Source organism: Hyperolius riggenbachi, chromosome 4 (assembly GCF_040937935.1).
Source record: "Hyperolius riggenbachi isolate aHypRig1 chromosome 4, aHypRig1.pri, whole genome shotgun sequence".
Taxonomy (NCBI): domain Eukaryota; kingdom Metazoa; phylum Chordata; class Amphibia; order Anura; family Hyperoliidae; genus Hyperolius; species Hyperolius riggenbachi.
The window spans coordinates 448,410,625-448,429,340 of NC_090649.1; the positions used below are offsets into that span (position 1 = coordinate 448,410,625).

The 18,716-nt window shown below is 45.7% G+C and overlaps 1 protein-coding gene across 1 annotated transcript in view; it reads left to right on the forward strand.

Moving 5' to 3' along the window:
* The window catches only part of GLP1R (glucagon like peptide 1 receptor), a 293,472-nt gene that overhangs the window by 265,742 nt on the left and 9,014 nt on the right, over window positions 1–18,716 (forward strand). Inside the window, exon 12 of the mRNA XM_068233438.1 lies at window positions 10,931–11,069. Coding sequence (XP_068089539.1) covers window positions 10,931–11,069 — 139 coding nt within the window. The remainder of the gene's footprint in view (window positions 1–10,930; window positions 11,070–18,716) is intronic.

The window sequence follows — 18,716 nt, forward strand, 5'->3', positions numbered from 1 at the left end:
AATTTTCGCCTAAGTCATTTTCGCATCAAAAATCCTGTTTTCGTTTTTTGGCGAATTTTCACGAAAATCTTCAGAAATATTTGTGTTTTCGACCAGCATCGAAAATTCATTGTATGCGGATGCTTATGCCCTTATGCGGAAAAATGTCCACAATAATCCGCATGGAAATATAGACTATGAATGTATTTTGTAGGTACTGATCTTTTGCAGGAACGGATCTTTTGCAGATAATGATCTTTTGAATGTGTACAGCAACTTTGTGTGCAGCATCTTGCAAATATTTCTATCTAATGGGGAGTGCAGCTCAATAGAATAGACTGTGTAGGTGTGGCTCTGATACTACATGGAAGGGGGTAAAATTGGTCTGTGATCTTTCATTTTTCCAAAGACTTTTATCTGATGTGTGTACCCACCTTTATTCTTCTTGCTTCAAGGTAGTGTTGGGCGAACATCTAGATGTTCGGGTTCGGGCCGAACAGGCCGAACATGGCCGCGATGTTCGGGTGTTCGACCCGAACTCCGAACATAATGGAAGTCAATGGGGACCCGAACTTTTGTGGTTTGTAAAGCCTCCTTACATGCTACATACCCCAAATTTACAGGGTATGTGCACCTTGGGAGTGGGTACAAGAGGAAAAAAAAAATTAGCAAAAAGAGCTTATAGTTTTTGAGAAAATCGATTTTAAAGTTTCAAAGGGAAAACTGTCTTTTAAATGCGGGAAATGTCTGTTTTCTTTGCACAGGTAACATGTTTTTTGTCGGCATGCAGTCATAAATGTAATACATATAAGAGGTTCCAGGAAAAGGGACCGGTAACGCTAACCCAGCAGCAGCACACGTGATGGAACAGGAGGAGGCGCAGGAGGAGAAGGCCACGCTTTGTGAGACACAACAACCCCGGCCTTGCATGAGGGCAAGAAGCGTGCGGATAGCATGCTTTGTACCGCCATGCAGTCATAAATGTAATAAAGATAAGAGGCTCCATAAACAAGGACCGGCAACGCTAACCCAGCAGCAGCAGCAGCAGCACACGTGATGGAACAGGAGGAGGCGCAGGAGGAGAAGGCCACGCTTTGTGAGACACAACAACCCAGGCCTTGCATGAGGACAAGAAGCGTGCGGATAGCATGCTTTGTACCGCCATGCAGTCATAAATGTAATACAGATGAGAGGTTCAATAAACAGGGACCGGAAACGCTAAACCATCCCAGATGTTCATTGGTCATGTTACTTGGTTGGGGTCCTGGAGTGTTGCGTAGTCGTTTCCAATCCAGGATTGATTCATTTTAATTTGAGTCAGACGGTCTGCATTTTCTGTGGAGAGGCGGATACGCCGATCTGTGACGATGCCTCCGGCAGCACTGAAACAGCGTTCCGACATAACGCTGGCTGCCGGGCAAGCCAGCACCTCTATTGCGTACATTGCCAGTTCGTGCCAGGTGTCTAGCTTCATGCCCGGTTTCAGGTCCAGCGGTGCCAGCCACAAATCTGTCTGTTCCTTTATTCCCCTCCAAATTTCCTCCCCTGTGTTCTGCTTATCCCCAAGGCAGATCAGCTTCAGCAACGCTTGCTGACGCATGCCAACAGCTGTGCTGCACTGCTTCCACGATCCTACTGCTGCTGGTGCTGGGTTAGCGTTTCCGGATGAGGTACAGCTTTGAGATGCGTTGGAGGAGAAGGAGTCAGAGAAGTAGGTGCTGCTGTTGTTATCCAGTGGGAGGGACGGCGGTGCAGCTGTTTGCGGCGTGGGCAACACCCGCGCCGTAGCAGGTGAGGAATCGCTGCCAGGCTCCACAAGGTTCACCCAGTGCGCGGTAAGGGAGATGTATCGACCCTGGCCGAACGCACTCGTCCAGGTGTCAGTGGTGAGGTGAACCTTGCAGGCAACGGCATTCTTCAAGCTTCGGGTTATTTAGCTGACCACGTGCTCATGCAACTCAGGCACTGCAGAGCGCGCAAAGTGGTAGCGGCTGGGAACCACGTAACGTGGGATGGCCACTGACATCATGCCCTTGAAGCTGTTTGTCTCCACCACTCGATATGGCAGCATTTCGCAGGCCAGAACCTTGGCTATGCTGGCTGGCTGTTACTGCCACGGCCCGGGGGTCATTTGCTGGCAATTTCCTCTTGCGCTCAAACATCTCAGAGACAGACAACTCAACCGTAGGGCTGCACACCGAAGGGCTGTTGGTTGTTGTGTTTGATGAACACTGGGAGACCTCAAGAGCACTAGTCCGGAAAGTGACAGTGTCAGCATCGTCTGATGTTTGTGAATGTTGTGAACCACGCAATGGCTGGACTACTGCTGCTGCTGAGGCGGGTCTGGTGGTGAGTCTGGTGAACCCAAGGGAGGCAGTGTTGCTGGTGGTACCCTGTCCTGCCGCGTTTGCCCACAGTGTGGGATGTTTGGATAGAATGTGGCGGCTCATGCTGGTGGTGGAGAGGTTGTTAATACTTTTCCCCCTGCTCAGGCGGGTCTTGCACACCTTGCAAATCGCCATGGTAACATCCTCAGTGCAGTCTTCAAAGAAAGCCCAGACTTTGGAGCACCTGCCTTGCTGGCGATTTCTGTTTGCGCCTCTTTTGCCTCTCACTTGAACCATGCTTGCGGTGCCTGAAATTGCGCGCCGCCTACCTTGTGGCACAAGGCGAACTCGTGCAGCAGTGGGTTCCTCAACAGACTCATCTGTGCTGCTGCTACGACGGCGATGTTCTCGTTCACAAACAAAATCTGGGTCTATGTCCACATTGTCCATACCCTCCTCTTCCATCTCCTCAAACTCGTCATATGTCATTGTGGGGGGCCGCCGCCGTGGAGTAGAGCTCCCCAGAACAACCTCTGCGCAGCTCACTCCAACGTCGTCTGGTTATCTGGCAGTTGTGTGCGTGGTGTCGCTGCCGGTTGTGTCAGCTTTGTGCCCACTGGCTCCTTGTAACTGGCTGAGGACTCGGACCTCGTGCGTGATGTGCTGGTGCTGCTTAACCCACTGCTGGATGCTTGAGAGGTCATCCAAGTAATTATCTGGTCCTGTTCTTTTGGATCTGTGAGGGTTGTTGTCCTGGACAACATGGGCGGTATTGAGTGGGTTTTCTTGGGTGCTCCCCTGTGGCCTGTACGTGAACCGTCAGGGGAAACACCTCTTCCCTTGCCCCTCCCTCTTTCACCGGATTTCTTCCTCATTTCACTTATCCTTAAAGTACACGCTGACTGGCAGCAGTACAGTGGCAGTACAGAAATGCTATACAGTGGTGGGTGAGCGGTGTACCACTTTTGTCAGCAGCGACACAGAGCACAATGCTATACAGTGGCGGGTGAGCGGTGTACTACTGTTCCCAGCAGACACAGAGTGGAAGTAAACACAATGCTATATAGTGTGGCTGAGCCGTGTACACAGAGTGGCATTAAACACAATGCTATATAGTCTGCTATATAGTCACCCCGAACAGGGTGATGTTCTGCAGAACCCGAACAGTGGCAAACACTGTTCGCCCAACACTACTGGGAGGGAACGCAGATTTTAGTACCTAAACACACGATACAACGTTTTCCGGGGTCAGACTCTGAGGCACATACAGATGGTCCCGATCATCATCCTCATCATACAACTCTTCTCCTGAGTCTGACCCACCCACCACCTCTGCCACCCCAACATCCCCAGACACAGACCCCTCATCGTCCTCAACATTAACTTGGGATGCTGGCCTGAGCCAGACCTCCTCCTCCACATCAGGCCCCATCATCTCCTCAATGGCAGCCCTCATTAATCGCTCTGGCGCCGGACCGATGGACACAACGTTCTCCTCCGGGGAGGGCTGCTGCTGACCACTGGCTGCTGGGGTGGATGTTATAGCTTGCGTGGGGCGTTGGCTGTTGCTGTTGTTGGGAGTGCTGCTCACAGCGGAGGTCTCTGGGGAACTCATGTTGAGCTCATATAGTGGTTGACGGTGAGTGGAGTATTACTGATCCCAGCAATATACACACTGACTGGCAGAGTACGCAATGCTATATAGTGTGGCTGAGCGGTGTACACAGAGTGGCAGTAAACACAATGCCATATAGTCTGGCTGAGCGAGCGGTGTACTACTGTTCCCAGCAGAATCAGAGTGGCAGTAAACAATGGTATATAGTCTGGCTGAGCAGTGTACACAGAGTGTCAGTAAACAATGGTATATAGTCTGGCTGAGCGGTGTACACAGAGTGTCAGTAAACAATGGTATATAGTCTGGCTGAGCGGTGTACACAGAGTGTCAGTAAACAATGGTATATAGTCTGGCTGAGCGGTGTACACAGAGTGTCAGTAAACAATGGTATATAGTCTGGCTGAGCGGTGTACACAGAGTGTCAGTAAACAATGGTATATAGTCTGGCTGAGCGGTGTACACAGAGTGTCAGTAAACAATGGTATATAGTCTGGCTGAGCGGTGTACACAGAGTGTCAGTAAACAATGGTATATAGTCTGGCTGAGCGGTGTACACAGAGTGTCAGTAAACAATGGTATATAGTCTGGCTGAGCGGTGTACACAGAGTGTCAGTAAACAATGGTATATAGTCTGGCTGAGCGGTGTACACAGAGTGTCAGTAAACAATGCAATATAGTCTGGCTGAGAGGTGTACACAGAGTGTCAGTAAACAATGGTATATAGTCTGGCTGAGCGGTGTACACAGAGTGTCAGTAAACAATGGTATATAGTCTGGCTGAGCGGTGTACACAGAGTGTCAGTAAACAATGGTATATAGTCTGGCTGAGCGGTGTACACAGAGTGTCAGTAAACAATGGTATATAGTCTGGCTGAGCGGTGTACACAGAGTGTCAGTAAACAATGGTATATAGTCTGGCTGAGCGGTGTACACAGAGTGTCAGTAAACAATGGTATATAGTCTGGCTGAGCGGTGTACACAGAGTGTCAGTAAACAATGGTATATAGTCTGGCTGAGCGGTGTACACAGAGTGTCAGTAAACAATGGTATATAGTCTGGCTGAGCGGTGTACACAGAGTGTCAGTAAACAATGCAATATAGTCTGGCTGAGAGGTGTACACAGAGTGTCAGTAAACAATGGTATATAGTCTGGCTGAGCGGTGTACACAGAGTGTCAGTAAACAATGGTATATAGTCTGGCTGAGCGGTGTACACAGAGTGTCAGTAAACAATGGTATATAGTCTGGCTGAGCGGTGTACACAGAGTGTCAGTAAACAATGGTATATAGTCTGGCTGAGCGGTGTACACAGAGTGGCAGTAAACAACGGTATATAGTCTGGCTGAGCGGTGTACACAGAGTGGCAGTAAACACAATGCTATATATAGCGTGGCTGAGCGAGGTGCACAGTGGCAGTACACACAATGCTATATTAGTCAGGCTAAGCCGTGTACACAGAGTGTCAGAAAACACAATGCTATATATAGCGTGGCTGAGCGAGGTGCACAGTGGCAGTACACACAATGCTATATATAGCGTGGCTGAGCGAGGTGCACAGTGGCAGTACACACAATGCTATATTAGTCAGGCTAAGCCGTGTACACAGAGTGTCAGAAAACACAATGCTATATATATAGCGTGGCTGAGCGAGGTGCACAGTGGCAGTACACACAATGCTATATATAGCGTGGCTGAGCGAGGTGCACAGTGGCAGTACACACAATGCTATATATAGCGTGGCTGAGCGAGGTGCACAGTGGCAGTACACACAATGCTATATATAGCGTGGCTGAGCGAGGTGCACAGTGGCAGTACACACAATGCTATATTAGTCAGGCTAAGCCGTGTACACAGAGTGTCAGAAAACACAATGCTATATATATAGCGTGGCTGAGCGAGGTACACAGTGGCAGTAAACAATGCTATATATAGTGTGGCTGAGCGAGCGGTGTACTACTGTTCCCAGCAGCGACACACAATGACTGGGGGGGACCCTGGCTAGCGTGGCTGGAGAGCGAACTACCCTGCCTGCCTACCCAAAGCTAAACCCACAGACAAATGGCGGAGATATGACGTGGTTCGGGTATTTATTTACCCGAACCACGTGACCGTTCGGCCAATCAGAGCGCGTTCGGGCCCGAACCACGTGACCCGTTCGGCCAATCACAGCGCTAGCCGAACGTTCGGGGAACGTTCGGCCATGCGCTCTTAGTTCGGCCATGTGGCCGAACGGTTTGGCCGAGCACCGTCAGGTGTTCGGCCGAACTCGAACATCACCCGAACAGGGTGATGTTCTGCAGAACCCGAACAGTGGCGAACACTGTTCGCCCAACACTACTTCAAGGTTGAGGCACGTACTCTATTAGATAGATAGAAGATGCGGCGTATGCTACGACGCGGGACGGCTAGTGAAAGGATAAAAAAGTTACATACTCACCTAAGAAGATGGAAGATTCTGACTCCCTTAGTTACTTTTTAGAGCCTCCGTTTTTGCATCCCTTGTTCTACCGCCGAGACCACATTGCAGTGGTCCAACTTTAGTGTCGAAGAAGCCTTTGGGTCTCCTTAGAACTTGTGTCTCTTAGTACTTCCGAAGCCTTCCGAGGAGACCCAAAGGTGCAGTCGGTGGGAAATGTAAACGGATGACAGCAGGATAACAGAGAAAGGAACAGGAAGGCTCTATAGAAACAAAAAGGAAAAGGAGCCCGATGTAGTCTCCTGTTAACCCCTTCCGGAACAAACTGAAATTGTGGCGTTGATACGTGGATAACGTCCTTGTAGTCTGGGATGGTGACAAAGGTGAATTTGCTCAATTCATGGAGTGGATTAACTCCAACCAAATTAATATGAGATTTACTTCACAATTTGGGGACAGTGAAGTGGAGTACCTAGACCTCAAGGTGGTGATTGAGAATCAGATGATTGTGACTAAAGGCTACAGGAAAGAAACGGCTACAAATAGCCTACTTCATGCCTCGAGTTACCATCCCAGACATGTCAAGGACGCCATCCCGTATGGACAATTCCTACGCCTTAGAAGGAACAATAAAAGTGATGTTGATTTTGAGGCCCAGGTGGGAGAACTATGTGAACGCCTCAGAAATAGAGGTTATGAACTTCAATCTGTACGTAAGGCCCTAGATAGAGCCCGGGAGGTCCCCAGGGAACAGTTACTCATTAGAAAAAACCCTCCAGTGTGGATCGGTGCAACTTCGTGTTTGACTACTCGCCCCTCTCCCATAAAATTGGACAGGCTATCCGGAACCAGTGGTGGATTCTTAAATTGGATAGGACTCTGATATAACCACAGCACCACCAAGGGTTAGGTTTAGGAGGGGTAAGACCATCAGGAAAGTGCTGGTAAATAGTGACGTCAGGATTAAAGAGGAAGGCCAGGTGAACTGGCTATCTAAACATAAATGGGAAGGAAATTATGGGTGTGGGCATTGTAGTGCTTGCCATTCCATGAAAAAAGAGAAAGTGGTTCAGATTGGTCCAATTACTTGGAGAATCAGAGAATCATTAACTGTCGCACTAAATACGTTGTTTACTGTGTGTGGTGCCCGTGCGGTCGCTATTATATTGGCAGCGTTTCCTCCAACATAAGAGAGGTATCAGGAATGATGTAGGCGCTACCCGGCTGATAGAGCATGTGAATGAGGTTCATTCTGGTAATGCGGAGTGCCTCTCCTTTGCTGGCTTGGAGGTTGTACAAGGTGAAAACAGGGGTGGTTGGAGGGATGACAAGCTCTCTAAAAGGTAAGCATGGATGATATCACGTACTGGGGAATCTGGGTTTTAATGAGAGGGATGAGGTTAATGCCTTTTTAAAGAGACTCTGTAACAAATTTTTCAGCCTTAGTTCTTCTATCCTATAAGTTCCTATGCCTGTTCTAATGTGCTCTGGCTTACTGCAGCCTTTCCTAATTTCACTGTCTCTGTAATAAATCTTATCTCCTTTCCTCTGTCGTGTCTGTCGGGCTAAGGCTTGAATATGTGGAATGTGCAGGGCTGCTTGTGATTGGATAGAAGCAATACACACCCTCTGCAGGCCCCCTGCACACTCTGTATGACTCACACACTCTGTTTATGTGAGCTTATCACAAGCTGGTTAGTTTGTTTGTAAACACTGCCTAAAACTGTTAATTACAAGCCAGGATTGCAGCAGAGAGTGGCAGAAACAGCACAGAGGGGCACAGGAGAAAATAAGGAATAGAATGGTATGCTTTTTATTGTAAGAATTTTAGAGTACAGATTCTCTTTAAAATAAGGTTCTAGGAAGGAGTTTTAGAATAGACTACACTGTACACTGTCACCCATACACCTTACCTTGCCGGTATACTCCCTGTCCTCTTGTGAGAGAGAAGGTGGGGAGGAGTTACCTGTATATAGGTGGGGTAGGAAGAAAGGGTGTCAGGCCCCACGTGTCCTGAAGAGGCGTGACATTCACATGAAACAGCTGTAGACAGAGGGGCTTTCTTATGTACTGTACCTGTGCTATGTGGCTTGAATAAAGAGAAGATTCTGCTAGACTGCCGGAGTCTGTGCATTTTCCTTCAGCAAAGCCCAATGTAGTGTAATAAGTTGTGATACCTGGGTAAGGGTAATATCAATATAAGTATACTCACAAACCAGCATTAACACAAAGGCAACCACTGTAATGGCAGGCGGGGAGTAGACTTGTCCTCACTCAGGTTTAAGAAGTTGCTCTCTGTAGATTGGAAAGATTGCGTAACCCCCCCTCCACCAAGGGTGGACTCTGCAATCAACTGAGATGTATAACAGAGGCACCAATGCAGTAGAAAAAACAATTAAAAACTATTTGAATAGAGGAGGTAGTGGTGGACTTACATCCTCCAAGTAGACACCAAAAATTGTTGGTTCAAGATAATTAACTATTTATTCACAGTACTCTAAAAATGCAGTGTGTTTCGCGGGTTTGAACTTGCTTCATTATGCAATGAAACAGAGCAGTAGCATAAGGGGTCGGTAGATGAGCCAAGACCCTCAGATTTTTGGAGTACTGTACTGTGAATAAATTGTTGTTTATTTTGAACCAACAATTTTTGGTGTCTACTTGAATGCCACTAGACACCAGGTGACTGTACAGGGAAGGCAGGGGGATGATTAGACACCAAGGAAATGTATAGGGGAAGGAGGAGGCCACTATACATAGAGGTTGGCCCACAACTTGGTCCAAGTGTGCGATTTCATCCCATGTTGTGTTCTGAGTTTGACACCCCTGTTCCAAAGCATTACCTCTTCTTAGATGAACATGTAACTTTTTTTTTTTTTATGTGGCTACAGGTATCCTTTCATAAACGTTCTACACATACTGCCCTTTATTTGAAGCGCTCTACTGTTCATTAACAGGGATTATGGAAAAGTGTTTCTTTTGCTAATTTACATTCTGGCACACTTTTTTTTTGTTTAGCAGCTGTATGCTAAGCAGACAGTGACACTTTTTTTAATGTAAGAGACTTGTGCAACACCAGTTTACATTTACAAATACTGAATATGTCACTGGTGGTACACAAACCTGTGTTAGTTTGAAGGAGACAAAAAGAAACTGAGAGCCCAATATAGTATAGTACGCTCTCTGTAGACAGGAAGGAATGAGGATACACCCCTCCACCAGGGGTGGACTAGACAATTTGTAAAGCAGTAACACAGAGGTCGCCAAGTAGAGTAAAATCGACTAAAAACTGTTTAAAAGGGGGAAGTTGGTGGACTCACCTCCCTCGTAGAAAGAAAGACCGGACAGTGGAACGTTATTCACAGTATAAAGTAACTTTTTATTAAAAGCTCCAAAGTTGCAACGCGTTTCACGGGTCACAACCCCGCTTCATCAGACAAACATTTTTGGAGGGTACAAAATCGGGTCAATGGCCTGGCTGAGCACCTCTGTAGGGGGAGGAGTCCACCAACTTCCCCCTTTTAAACAGTTTGTAATCGATTTTACTCTACTTGGCGCCTCTGTGTTACTGCTTTATAAATGATTAAAATTAGTGCTCCTGAGTTATGTACAGTCCATGCTGCAATGGCAAAAGTTCACTGTTTGGTAGATGGTCCAATCACAAGAATTGCACACCTCTTTGCAGTGGTTGCTGGTGCAGGATCCCAAGGGCACATGGATCCATACAATCAAAAGAAGAGTCCGCACACAGTCTTATTCAGGAACAATATACTCCTTTATTGCTCCAACACACACATGTCACAATATCTGACCGTATAGACAGGCATAGACAGACAAAATATACTACCGAGCGGGGTGTGCGGGGTAATAAAAAACAATGTTGCTGGTGACCCTTTAAAAGTATTGGTTGAATGACCAGTCATAGAGATTGACATACCTGTCACTGTGCAGCGGTGGTGTGCAATCCCTGGCTCCGCTCTGTCTGCTGCAGCTGGGTGGTTGCTGGCTTCAGTGAGGTTTGACCAGGCATGGGCAAACTCGGCCCTCCAGCTGTTACAGAACTACAAGTCCCACAATGCATTGGCCTTTATTAGTCATGCCTGTGGCTGTCAGACTCCTGCAATGCATTGTGGGACTTGTAGTTCCGTAACAGCTGGAGGGCCGAGTTTGCCCATGCCTGGGTTCGACCAATCAGGTCACATGGTAAATGGAACAGCTCCAAATTCTAATGCGCTCCTTCTGCAGTGAGTGTATCATTCATGAATGATGGACTGTTCACATATGCACCATCCCAAAAGTCTGTTCACAGCTCATGTGCATGACTCACCCCCCCCCCCCCCCCCTTCCCGCTGCAAGACACCTGTAACTTAGGCAAGTTACACAAAGCAAAGTAAGGTATCCCCATGCAGTATGGTAGAGATTCTGACGGAATTTCTCCAATACTTATGGATGTCCTGTAGGGAGTTTAGGGACTGGTTTTATACTGTCCATAAAAGTGAAAAGAAAGTTTGTTGTAGTTTTGTTTTATTTGCTGCAGTGTGTAATAGGCAGGCAGCACTCAGTGAGGACTTGTCCCCTTTCACTGTCATCCACAGACTTGCAAAGTCCACCTTGACGCTGATCCCCCTGCTGGGAACCCATGAGATTATCTTCGCCTTTATCACGGATGAACACGCCAAAGGGTCTCTGCGCTACATCAAACTGTTCTTCGAACTGTCCTTCAGCTCCTTCCAGGTATGATGATTTCCTGAATATTGTTATTATTTATTTGTAGATAAAGCACCATGTTATACAGTCAGGGCCGGATTTACAGCTCAGGTGCCTATAGGCACATAAGCTCAGTCACTCTAAGCCTCAATCCTTAAAGAGACTCTGTAACAACATTTTCAGCCTTATTTCTTCAATCCTATAAGTTCCTATACCTGTTCTAATGTGGTCTGGATTACTGCAGCCTTTTCTAGTTGCACTGTATCTGTAATATATCTAATATTTTCTTTGTCAAGCTTTGTCGACCCAGGGAGGAATGGGCTGCCTCTGTTGTAATGAATACCAGTTATGCACACCCCCTCTAGACTCCTGTGTTCTTTGTTTACTCCTCACTCTCTGCACTCAGTTTCATACAAGACTGATGCAGTTTGTGGGGCTGAGAGGGGAGGGAGCTGCCTGTTACATGCTGAGAAACTGTGAGAATCCCAGAAGACTGGAGTGCAGATAAGTCACTATGTAATATAAACTTGTAGTATATTGTAACATGATATATATATATATATATATATATATATATATATATATATATATATATATATATACACACACACACACATATACATACACCCATATTAGGGTGTGTGTGTGTATGTGTATATATATATATATATATATATATATATATATATATATATATATATATATAGATATATATAGATATATATAGATATAGATATATATATACATATATATATACATATATATATGTGTATATATGTATATATATACACATACATCGTGGTTAGCGGCCATGTTTTTTGTTGTTTGGAAACACTTTCTAAAACTGGTGATTAAAAGCCTGGATCACGGCGGGGAGCGGCGGAAACATCAAAGAGGGATCCAGGAGATCACAGTGACTCGATTGGTATGTTTTTTTATTGTACAAATCAGGCAGCACAGATTCTCTTTAAAGGAAAACAGAGACGATTTAAACTAAAAATTTTATACATGCCTGGTGCTTCCTCCAGCCCCGTCCGCATGGATCGCTCCCACGCTGCCATCCTCAGTCATTGCATCGATGGTACCGGCTGCCGGAGAGATATGTAGAGGGCACACTTCTCTTGCACAGTCTGCCCGCGACTGGCTGAAGAAGACTGTATCGTCGAATTGATTACCATTATTCTGTAAATGCTCTGCAAGCTTTCTTCCACTTCCATGGGGGGGCTGTGAGTATAACTCCCTGGGTTGGAAGTTGCTGGTGACCCCCAGGCTGCCTGGTTCTGCCGTGCCAGGCACTGTGGGTATAAATGTCAGATACAGATTTGTGTGAGTTCAGTAATGTGAAATGGGGTTTAGATGGTGCTGAATGCATACAGGTGTGTCGGCCATAATTCAGGTGCAGACAGAGGCGAGAACTGGCCATCCATCACTGAAGTGACACAAGTGAAATACGAGAGGTGCTTCTGTATGAAATAGGAGCCTGTCCAATCCACAAATTAAATCTTGGGATAGAGAGCCATCTTGTCTCACTTACCCAACAAAGTAAACGTGTAACACCTGCTGCGCAATGGGTGGGGGAATGATAAAGGTTTTGTATGCATTCAGCAGAACATTATTTGACCTTAAAGTGAATCTGTAGTAAAAATACCATATATACTCCATATAAGCCGACCTGTATATAAGCCGAGGTACCCACTTTTTGCTCAGAAACCAGGAAAAAGTGATTGACTAATGTATAAGCCCCCTCCTCAGTATAGTCCCCTCCAATGTAGCTAGATGTGCCCCCAGTACAAGTCAGCCCTCCTCCCCATAGCCAGATGTGCCCCAAGGATGATACAGCTGTGTCTCAAGATGCAGCAGTCATAGATATGAGACACATTGATTGCCACACAGGAAGAATCCCGATCATTGCACCGCTGACACGTTGCTTGCATGCTCCGCTCCACAAGCCAGAGGACAGAGGTAGTCATGAGCAGCGCACTCTGTACACCATGTGGCAGGAGATGAGGGACACGGACACAGCAGGGAGGCAGCTGGCAAGAGCAGGATCACTAGTGCATGATCCTTACACACCTCTGCCAGCAATAAAACCTGCTCCACCATCTGTTCTGCTCCACTGACTCACATATAACCCGAGGGGAGTAACTTTTCAGCACTTTTTGTGCTGAAAAATTAGGCTTATACGCAAGTATATAAGGTAATAAAAACAGATACTTACCTTAGGAGAGGGAAGGCTCTGGGTCTCATAGAGCCCTTCTGGTCTCCTTGTTTTCCCGCAGTCTTCTCTAAATAAATCTCCTGCTGCAAGAGACTTCAGAAGTCTTTGGAAGCACTCGGGCTCCCGAAGACAGACGGCTCTGTACTGCACATGTGTGAGTGCACCAGAGAGGGCGCTTGCGCGCAGTACGGAGCAGCCCGTCCTTCAGAGCGAGTGTTTCCAAAGCGGAAGAGAGCAGACTCCTCCTAGGGTTCTTTCATTCTGTTTTTGAGGCTTTTTCATTTTTTTTCTGGCAGTGCAGACCTCGATTTCCTGACTTTTCAGCAGGTGTTTGCCAATGCTTGATATGACCCACCTAAAAACAGACAATTTTTATGGGTGCATGAAAAAAAGTGCACCAGGAAAAAAAGGGCCTGGTTGGATAATAAATTAGCGCTGGTGGATAAAGAAATCTCAATAATGATAACATTGTTAACAATATTGGTTAACGATAAATACCGTTTAAAACAGACGAGAGATGAAAATGAAAATATATTAACGTTAAAAATCATTACATAATTCAACAATGCAGCTTAACCCAACCCTGCTCTCACACAGAACCCTCGCCTGGTGTTGCCTAAATCTAACCACTCACCAGGTGGTGCCTAACCCTAACCCCCCCTCGTGGTGCCTAACCCTAACCACCCTCCCAGTGGTGCCTAACACCCACAGTTGTGCCTACCTAACCCTAACCCCCCCTGGTGGTGCCTAACCCTAACCCCCCCCTCTGGTGTTGCCTAACCCTAACCTCCCCCGAGTGGTGCCTAAACACCGCCCCTGGTAGTGCCTAACTTTAACCACTCCCCCTGCGCAAACATAGAATTGATAAATAATATATTTGATAACATAAAATCTGTACATACAAACAAAATAATATGAAAAAAACTATAATGTTGCAAGCTTCTAAAAAGCTAACATATTTCAAAAACTTTAATGTTCTAATGTTGTTAACGGGAAACGATATCCATACACAACTTACGTGTCAGACAAGGGCCAGCAAACTGCAGTAGATAGGCGTCACAGGCACTAAAAGTTCCTGAGGAAATAGTGTGTCTCAGATAGCGATGGTGGACACCGGCCTAGAGCTGTGTTGGACGTAAGCCCATCTTCAAGCCGACATGTGTCGCCACTATCTGAGACACAATGTTTGTCGGAATCATGGACTTTGGACTCTATTTCCTCATTAAGTTTTTATTCAAGGTTGCCAGCTGGCATTTGATGGACTGTGGGTGTCTGTGACGCCTATCTACTGCAGTTTGCTGGCCCTTGTCTCACGCGCAATTTTTGTATGAATATTGTTTTTCATTAAAAAAGAGCTATAAAGTTTGCAATATAGTCTTTGTGCTGATCCTTTTGGAATACAGAGACTTTACGTGTGTCTGATCGTTATTGCACCTCAACTGTGGGAAGGAGAGTGCAGCCAGGCATCCCCTCTTGTTGACTAATGTTGTTAACGATATTTATCAGGCGCCATTTTTTCTGCTTTGGGTGCCGTGTTAACGATAAATGCATTAGAGTCTATGGCGGCGCCCTTTTCGTCCACTAGCTGCCATCGCCCGTTTTTCCTGCTTCTATTTTTACTATCTTCAGGACTGAGTGTTTAGAATCCCTGATGTTCCTCAATGTTCAGCACCTGGGGAGATCCCTGTTATATTAGGCCCAGCTGTTCATGAAGGAAGAGGAGATTGTGGCCCCTCATTACATTTAGAGATGGCTCAAACAAACGTCTGCAAAAGTCCACGGACCAGTGAACTCAGCAAACCGCAATAGACTTCAATGGGCAGGCGTACTTTAAAAACTACAAAGACTGTTTCTGGCCACAAAAGTGATGGAAAATATGTTTCAAGGGGTCTAACACCTGGCGGAGTGGGATACACACCAAAAATCCCTGGGCAAATTACAGATTTGATGCAGAGTAGGCTTATAAGGGCAGAAATTACATTGCATTCCTAAATTGGAGGCATAAAGTGCTTGAAAACATCTTGCGTGTGTAGACATGGATCAGGTAGTGTAATTAGTGTACTGCTTCACACTAACAGACCAAACTCACTGTGTAACGCACTGCAAACAGCTGTTTGTGTAGTGATGGCCATGCTGGTGCGCACGATGGCGAGAGTGCAGGCGATGGCGGTTTTCCAACCCATATGTATATGCAGTGTCATCCACAAGTACAGATATGCTTTAGTAAGTTAAATCACAAATTCAGTGAAAGGATATGCAATGGTAATACAGTGTGGGACTGCAAATCCCAGCGGGCCTGGCTGGCAACTGTCTGTGGGCTCTATGTATATGCAGTGTCACCCACAAAGACAGCTATGCTTTAGTAAGTTAAATCACAAATGCAGTGAAAAGATATGCAATGGTAATACAGAGTGTGGGCCTGGAACACTACAGCAACTAGACCCAGCTGTGACAGGGGTGTATGTATGTCTGTGGTCACACACGCACACAAAAAAAAGATCAGAAGGATATTAGCTCTCAAAAGAGCTTTTTGTGGGGTTCTTTCAGCAACAAGATTGAGCGGGGAGCAAGCTAACAACAACCTAAGTAACGCTTTCCCTAGCTCCAAATGTCTCTTCCTTCCTCTCTCTATAGCAAGATCAGAAGACTGAGAACATGGCCGATGCTGCAGCATCTTTATGGGGGGGGGGGGGGGGCGCTGTTTTGTACGTTACCACCAGTGTTGCTTGTGAATTCACACCAACGTCATTTTCACAACGAAAAAACAATTTTCGATTTCAAGAAAATTTGCATATCCTTTTTTTTTTTTGCAAAAAATCAATATTTTACTGCAATACATTGCAAAAAAGGTGGAATCCCGGTATTTTTACTGTGAACATTTGTACCGCAAAAATTCTATATTTTTACTGCAAAAATTCGTCATAAGGGCGATAATATGCAAAACATAACAAAGCTTATTTCTGATGGCATTTTTGCTTGAAAATCAAATTTAGGCTCCCTGCACACTGCATGCAATTCCGATTCCGCTTTTTAATCGGTTTTTACATCCGTTTCCGATTTTTAATATTTACTGCATGCTGCATTTTTTGATCCGTTTTTCTGTTGAATGTATTCAGGGAAAATCGGATTTGAAAATCGGAATCGAAAAACGCAAAACGGATTTGCAGTGTGCAGGGAGCCTTAAAGGGAAGGTTCAGGGAGGGAGGTAAAAAAATAAAAAATAATATCCACTTACCGTAGTTCTGCGCTTGCGCAGTACAGCCCGGCGGACGTCCGATGACGTCAGCGCGCCCGCATGGGACGCAGAAGTGCCAGGCCATGGAGCGCAGCAGAGCCCGACCTGGCAGCCGGCCTGGCCAGGTCGGGTCGGCCACCGGAGACCACCGGGAGCCTGCGGAGCGGTGGCGAGGGCACCTCCTGCCTGCCACGGGCTGGAGGAAGCCCCAGGTAAGTGGATATTGATTTTTATTTTTTTACCTCCCTCCCTGAACCTTCCCTTTAACACTATTTTGGCGAAAATTAATGTGAAAACAATATTGGCATTTTCGCTCACAACTAATTACCGCTTCGTCAGAGTCTGACGAAGCTGTAACCCTACAAAACAGCGGTCAGGCCATTTTGCTACACTCCTACTGCTAACCACTGTATCCTTTGCACAGCTGGAAATAAAGGTGCGTTTTTAAGAAGGTATGGTGGCTCATCTATTTATTACTAATCCTGCTTGGAATGTGAAGGTGACGCATATCAGGGTTGCCAACCTCATTTCTAATTTTTGACGGACAAAAGGCCCAAAAAAGCAGGACACACAAAATTTTGGACGGACAGGGGGCGGAGTCAGAAGCGCACTTTTAAGTAGAGTTGTGGGCGGCACTAAGTTCCAGGCATTATTATTTTTTCAGTATTTATAATGCACTGACATCTTCCGCAGCACTTTACAGAGTAAATAGTCATGTCACTGACTGTCCTCAGAGGAGCTCACACTCTAATCCTACCATAGTCATAGTCTAATGTCCTCCCGTATTATTATTATGTTTTTATGTAGCACTGTCACCCTCTGCAGCACATTACAGAGTACATAGTCATGCCACTGACTGTCCCCAGAGGTGCTCACAATCTAATCCTACCATAGTCATAGTGTAATGTCCTACCATATTATTATTATGTGTTTATATAGCACTGACATCTTCTGCAGCACATTACAGAGTACATAGTCATGTCCCTGACTGTCCTCAGAGGAGCTCACACTCTAATCCTACCATAGTCATAGTCTAATGTCCTCCCATATTATTATGTATTTGTATAGCACTGACATCTCCTGCAGCACATTACAGAGTACATAGTCATGTCACTGACTGTCCCCAGAGGAGCTCACACTCGAATCCTGTCATAGTCTAATGTCCTCCCATATTGTTATGTATTTGTATAGCACTGACATCTCCTGCAGCACATTACAGAGCACGTAGTCATACACTGACTGGCCTCAGAGGAGCTCACACTCTAATCCTACCATAGTCATAGTGTAATGTCCTCCCATATTATTATGTATTTGTATAGCACTGAGATCTCCTGCAGCACATTACAGAGTACATAGTCATGTCACTGACTGTCCTCAGAGGAGCTCACACTCTAATCCTACCATAGTCATAGTGTAATGTCCTACCATATTATTACTATGTATTTATATAGCACTGACATCTTCTGCAGCACATTACAGAGTACATAGTCATGTCACTAACTGTCCTCAGAGGAGCTCACACTCTAATCCTACCATAGTCATAGTGTAATGTCCTACCATATTATTATTATGTACTTATATAGCACTGACATCTTCTGCAGCACATTACAGAGTACATAGTCATGTCACTAACTGTCCTCAGAGGAGCTCACACTCTAATCCTACCATAGTCATAGTGTAATGTCCTACCATATTATTATTATGTACTTATATAGCACTGACATCTTCTGCAGCACTTTACAGAGTACATAGTCATGTCACTAACTGTCCTCAGAGGAGCTCACACTCTAATCCTACCATAGTCATAGTGTAATGTCCTACCATATTATTATTATGTATTTATATAGCACTGACATCTTCTGCAGCACATTACAGAGTACATAGTCATGTCACTAACTGTCCTCAGAGGAGCTCACACTCTAATCCTACCATAGTCATAGAGTAATGTCCTACCATATTATTATTATGTACTTATATAGCACTGACATCTTCTGCAGCACTTTACTGTTCTCACACTAGCTCACAATCTATAGACCTGCTTCTTCATGTGCCACAGAAATGCCGTTCAGAGCAGCTGTGATGATATTATGCACCCCTGATCGGCCTCCGCAATTCATTTGAGATGTAATCTATAAATGTGATTCCATCTCACATTTATGGACTACATCTCCCAGCATGCATTATTGTGGCAGCTGATCAGGGGTGCATAATATTATTATGC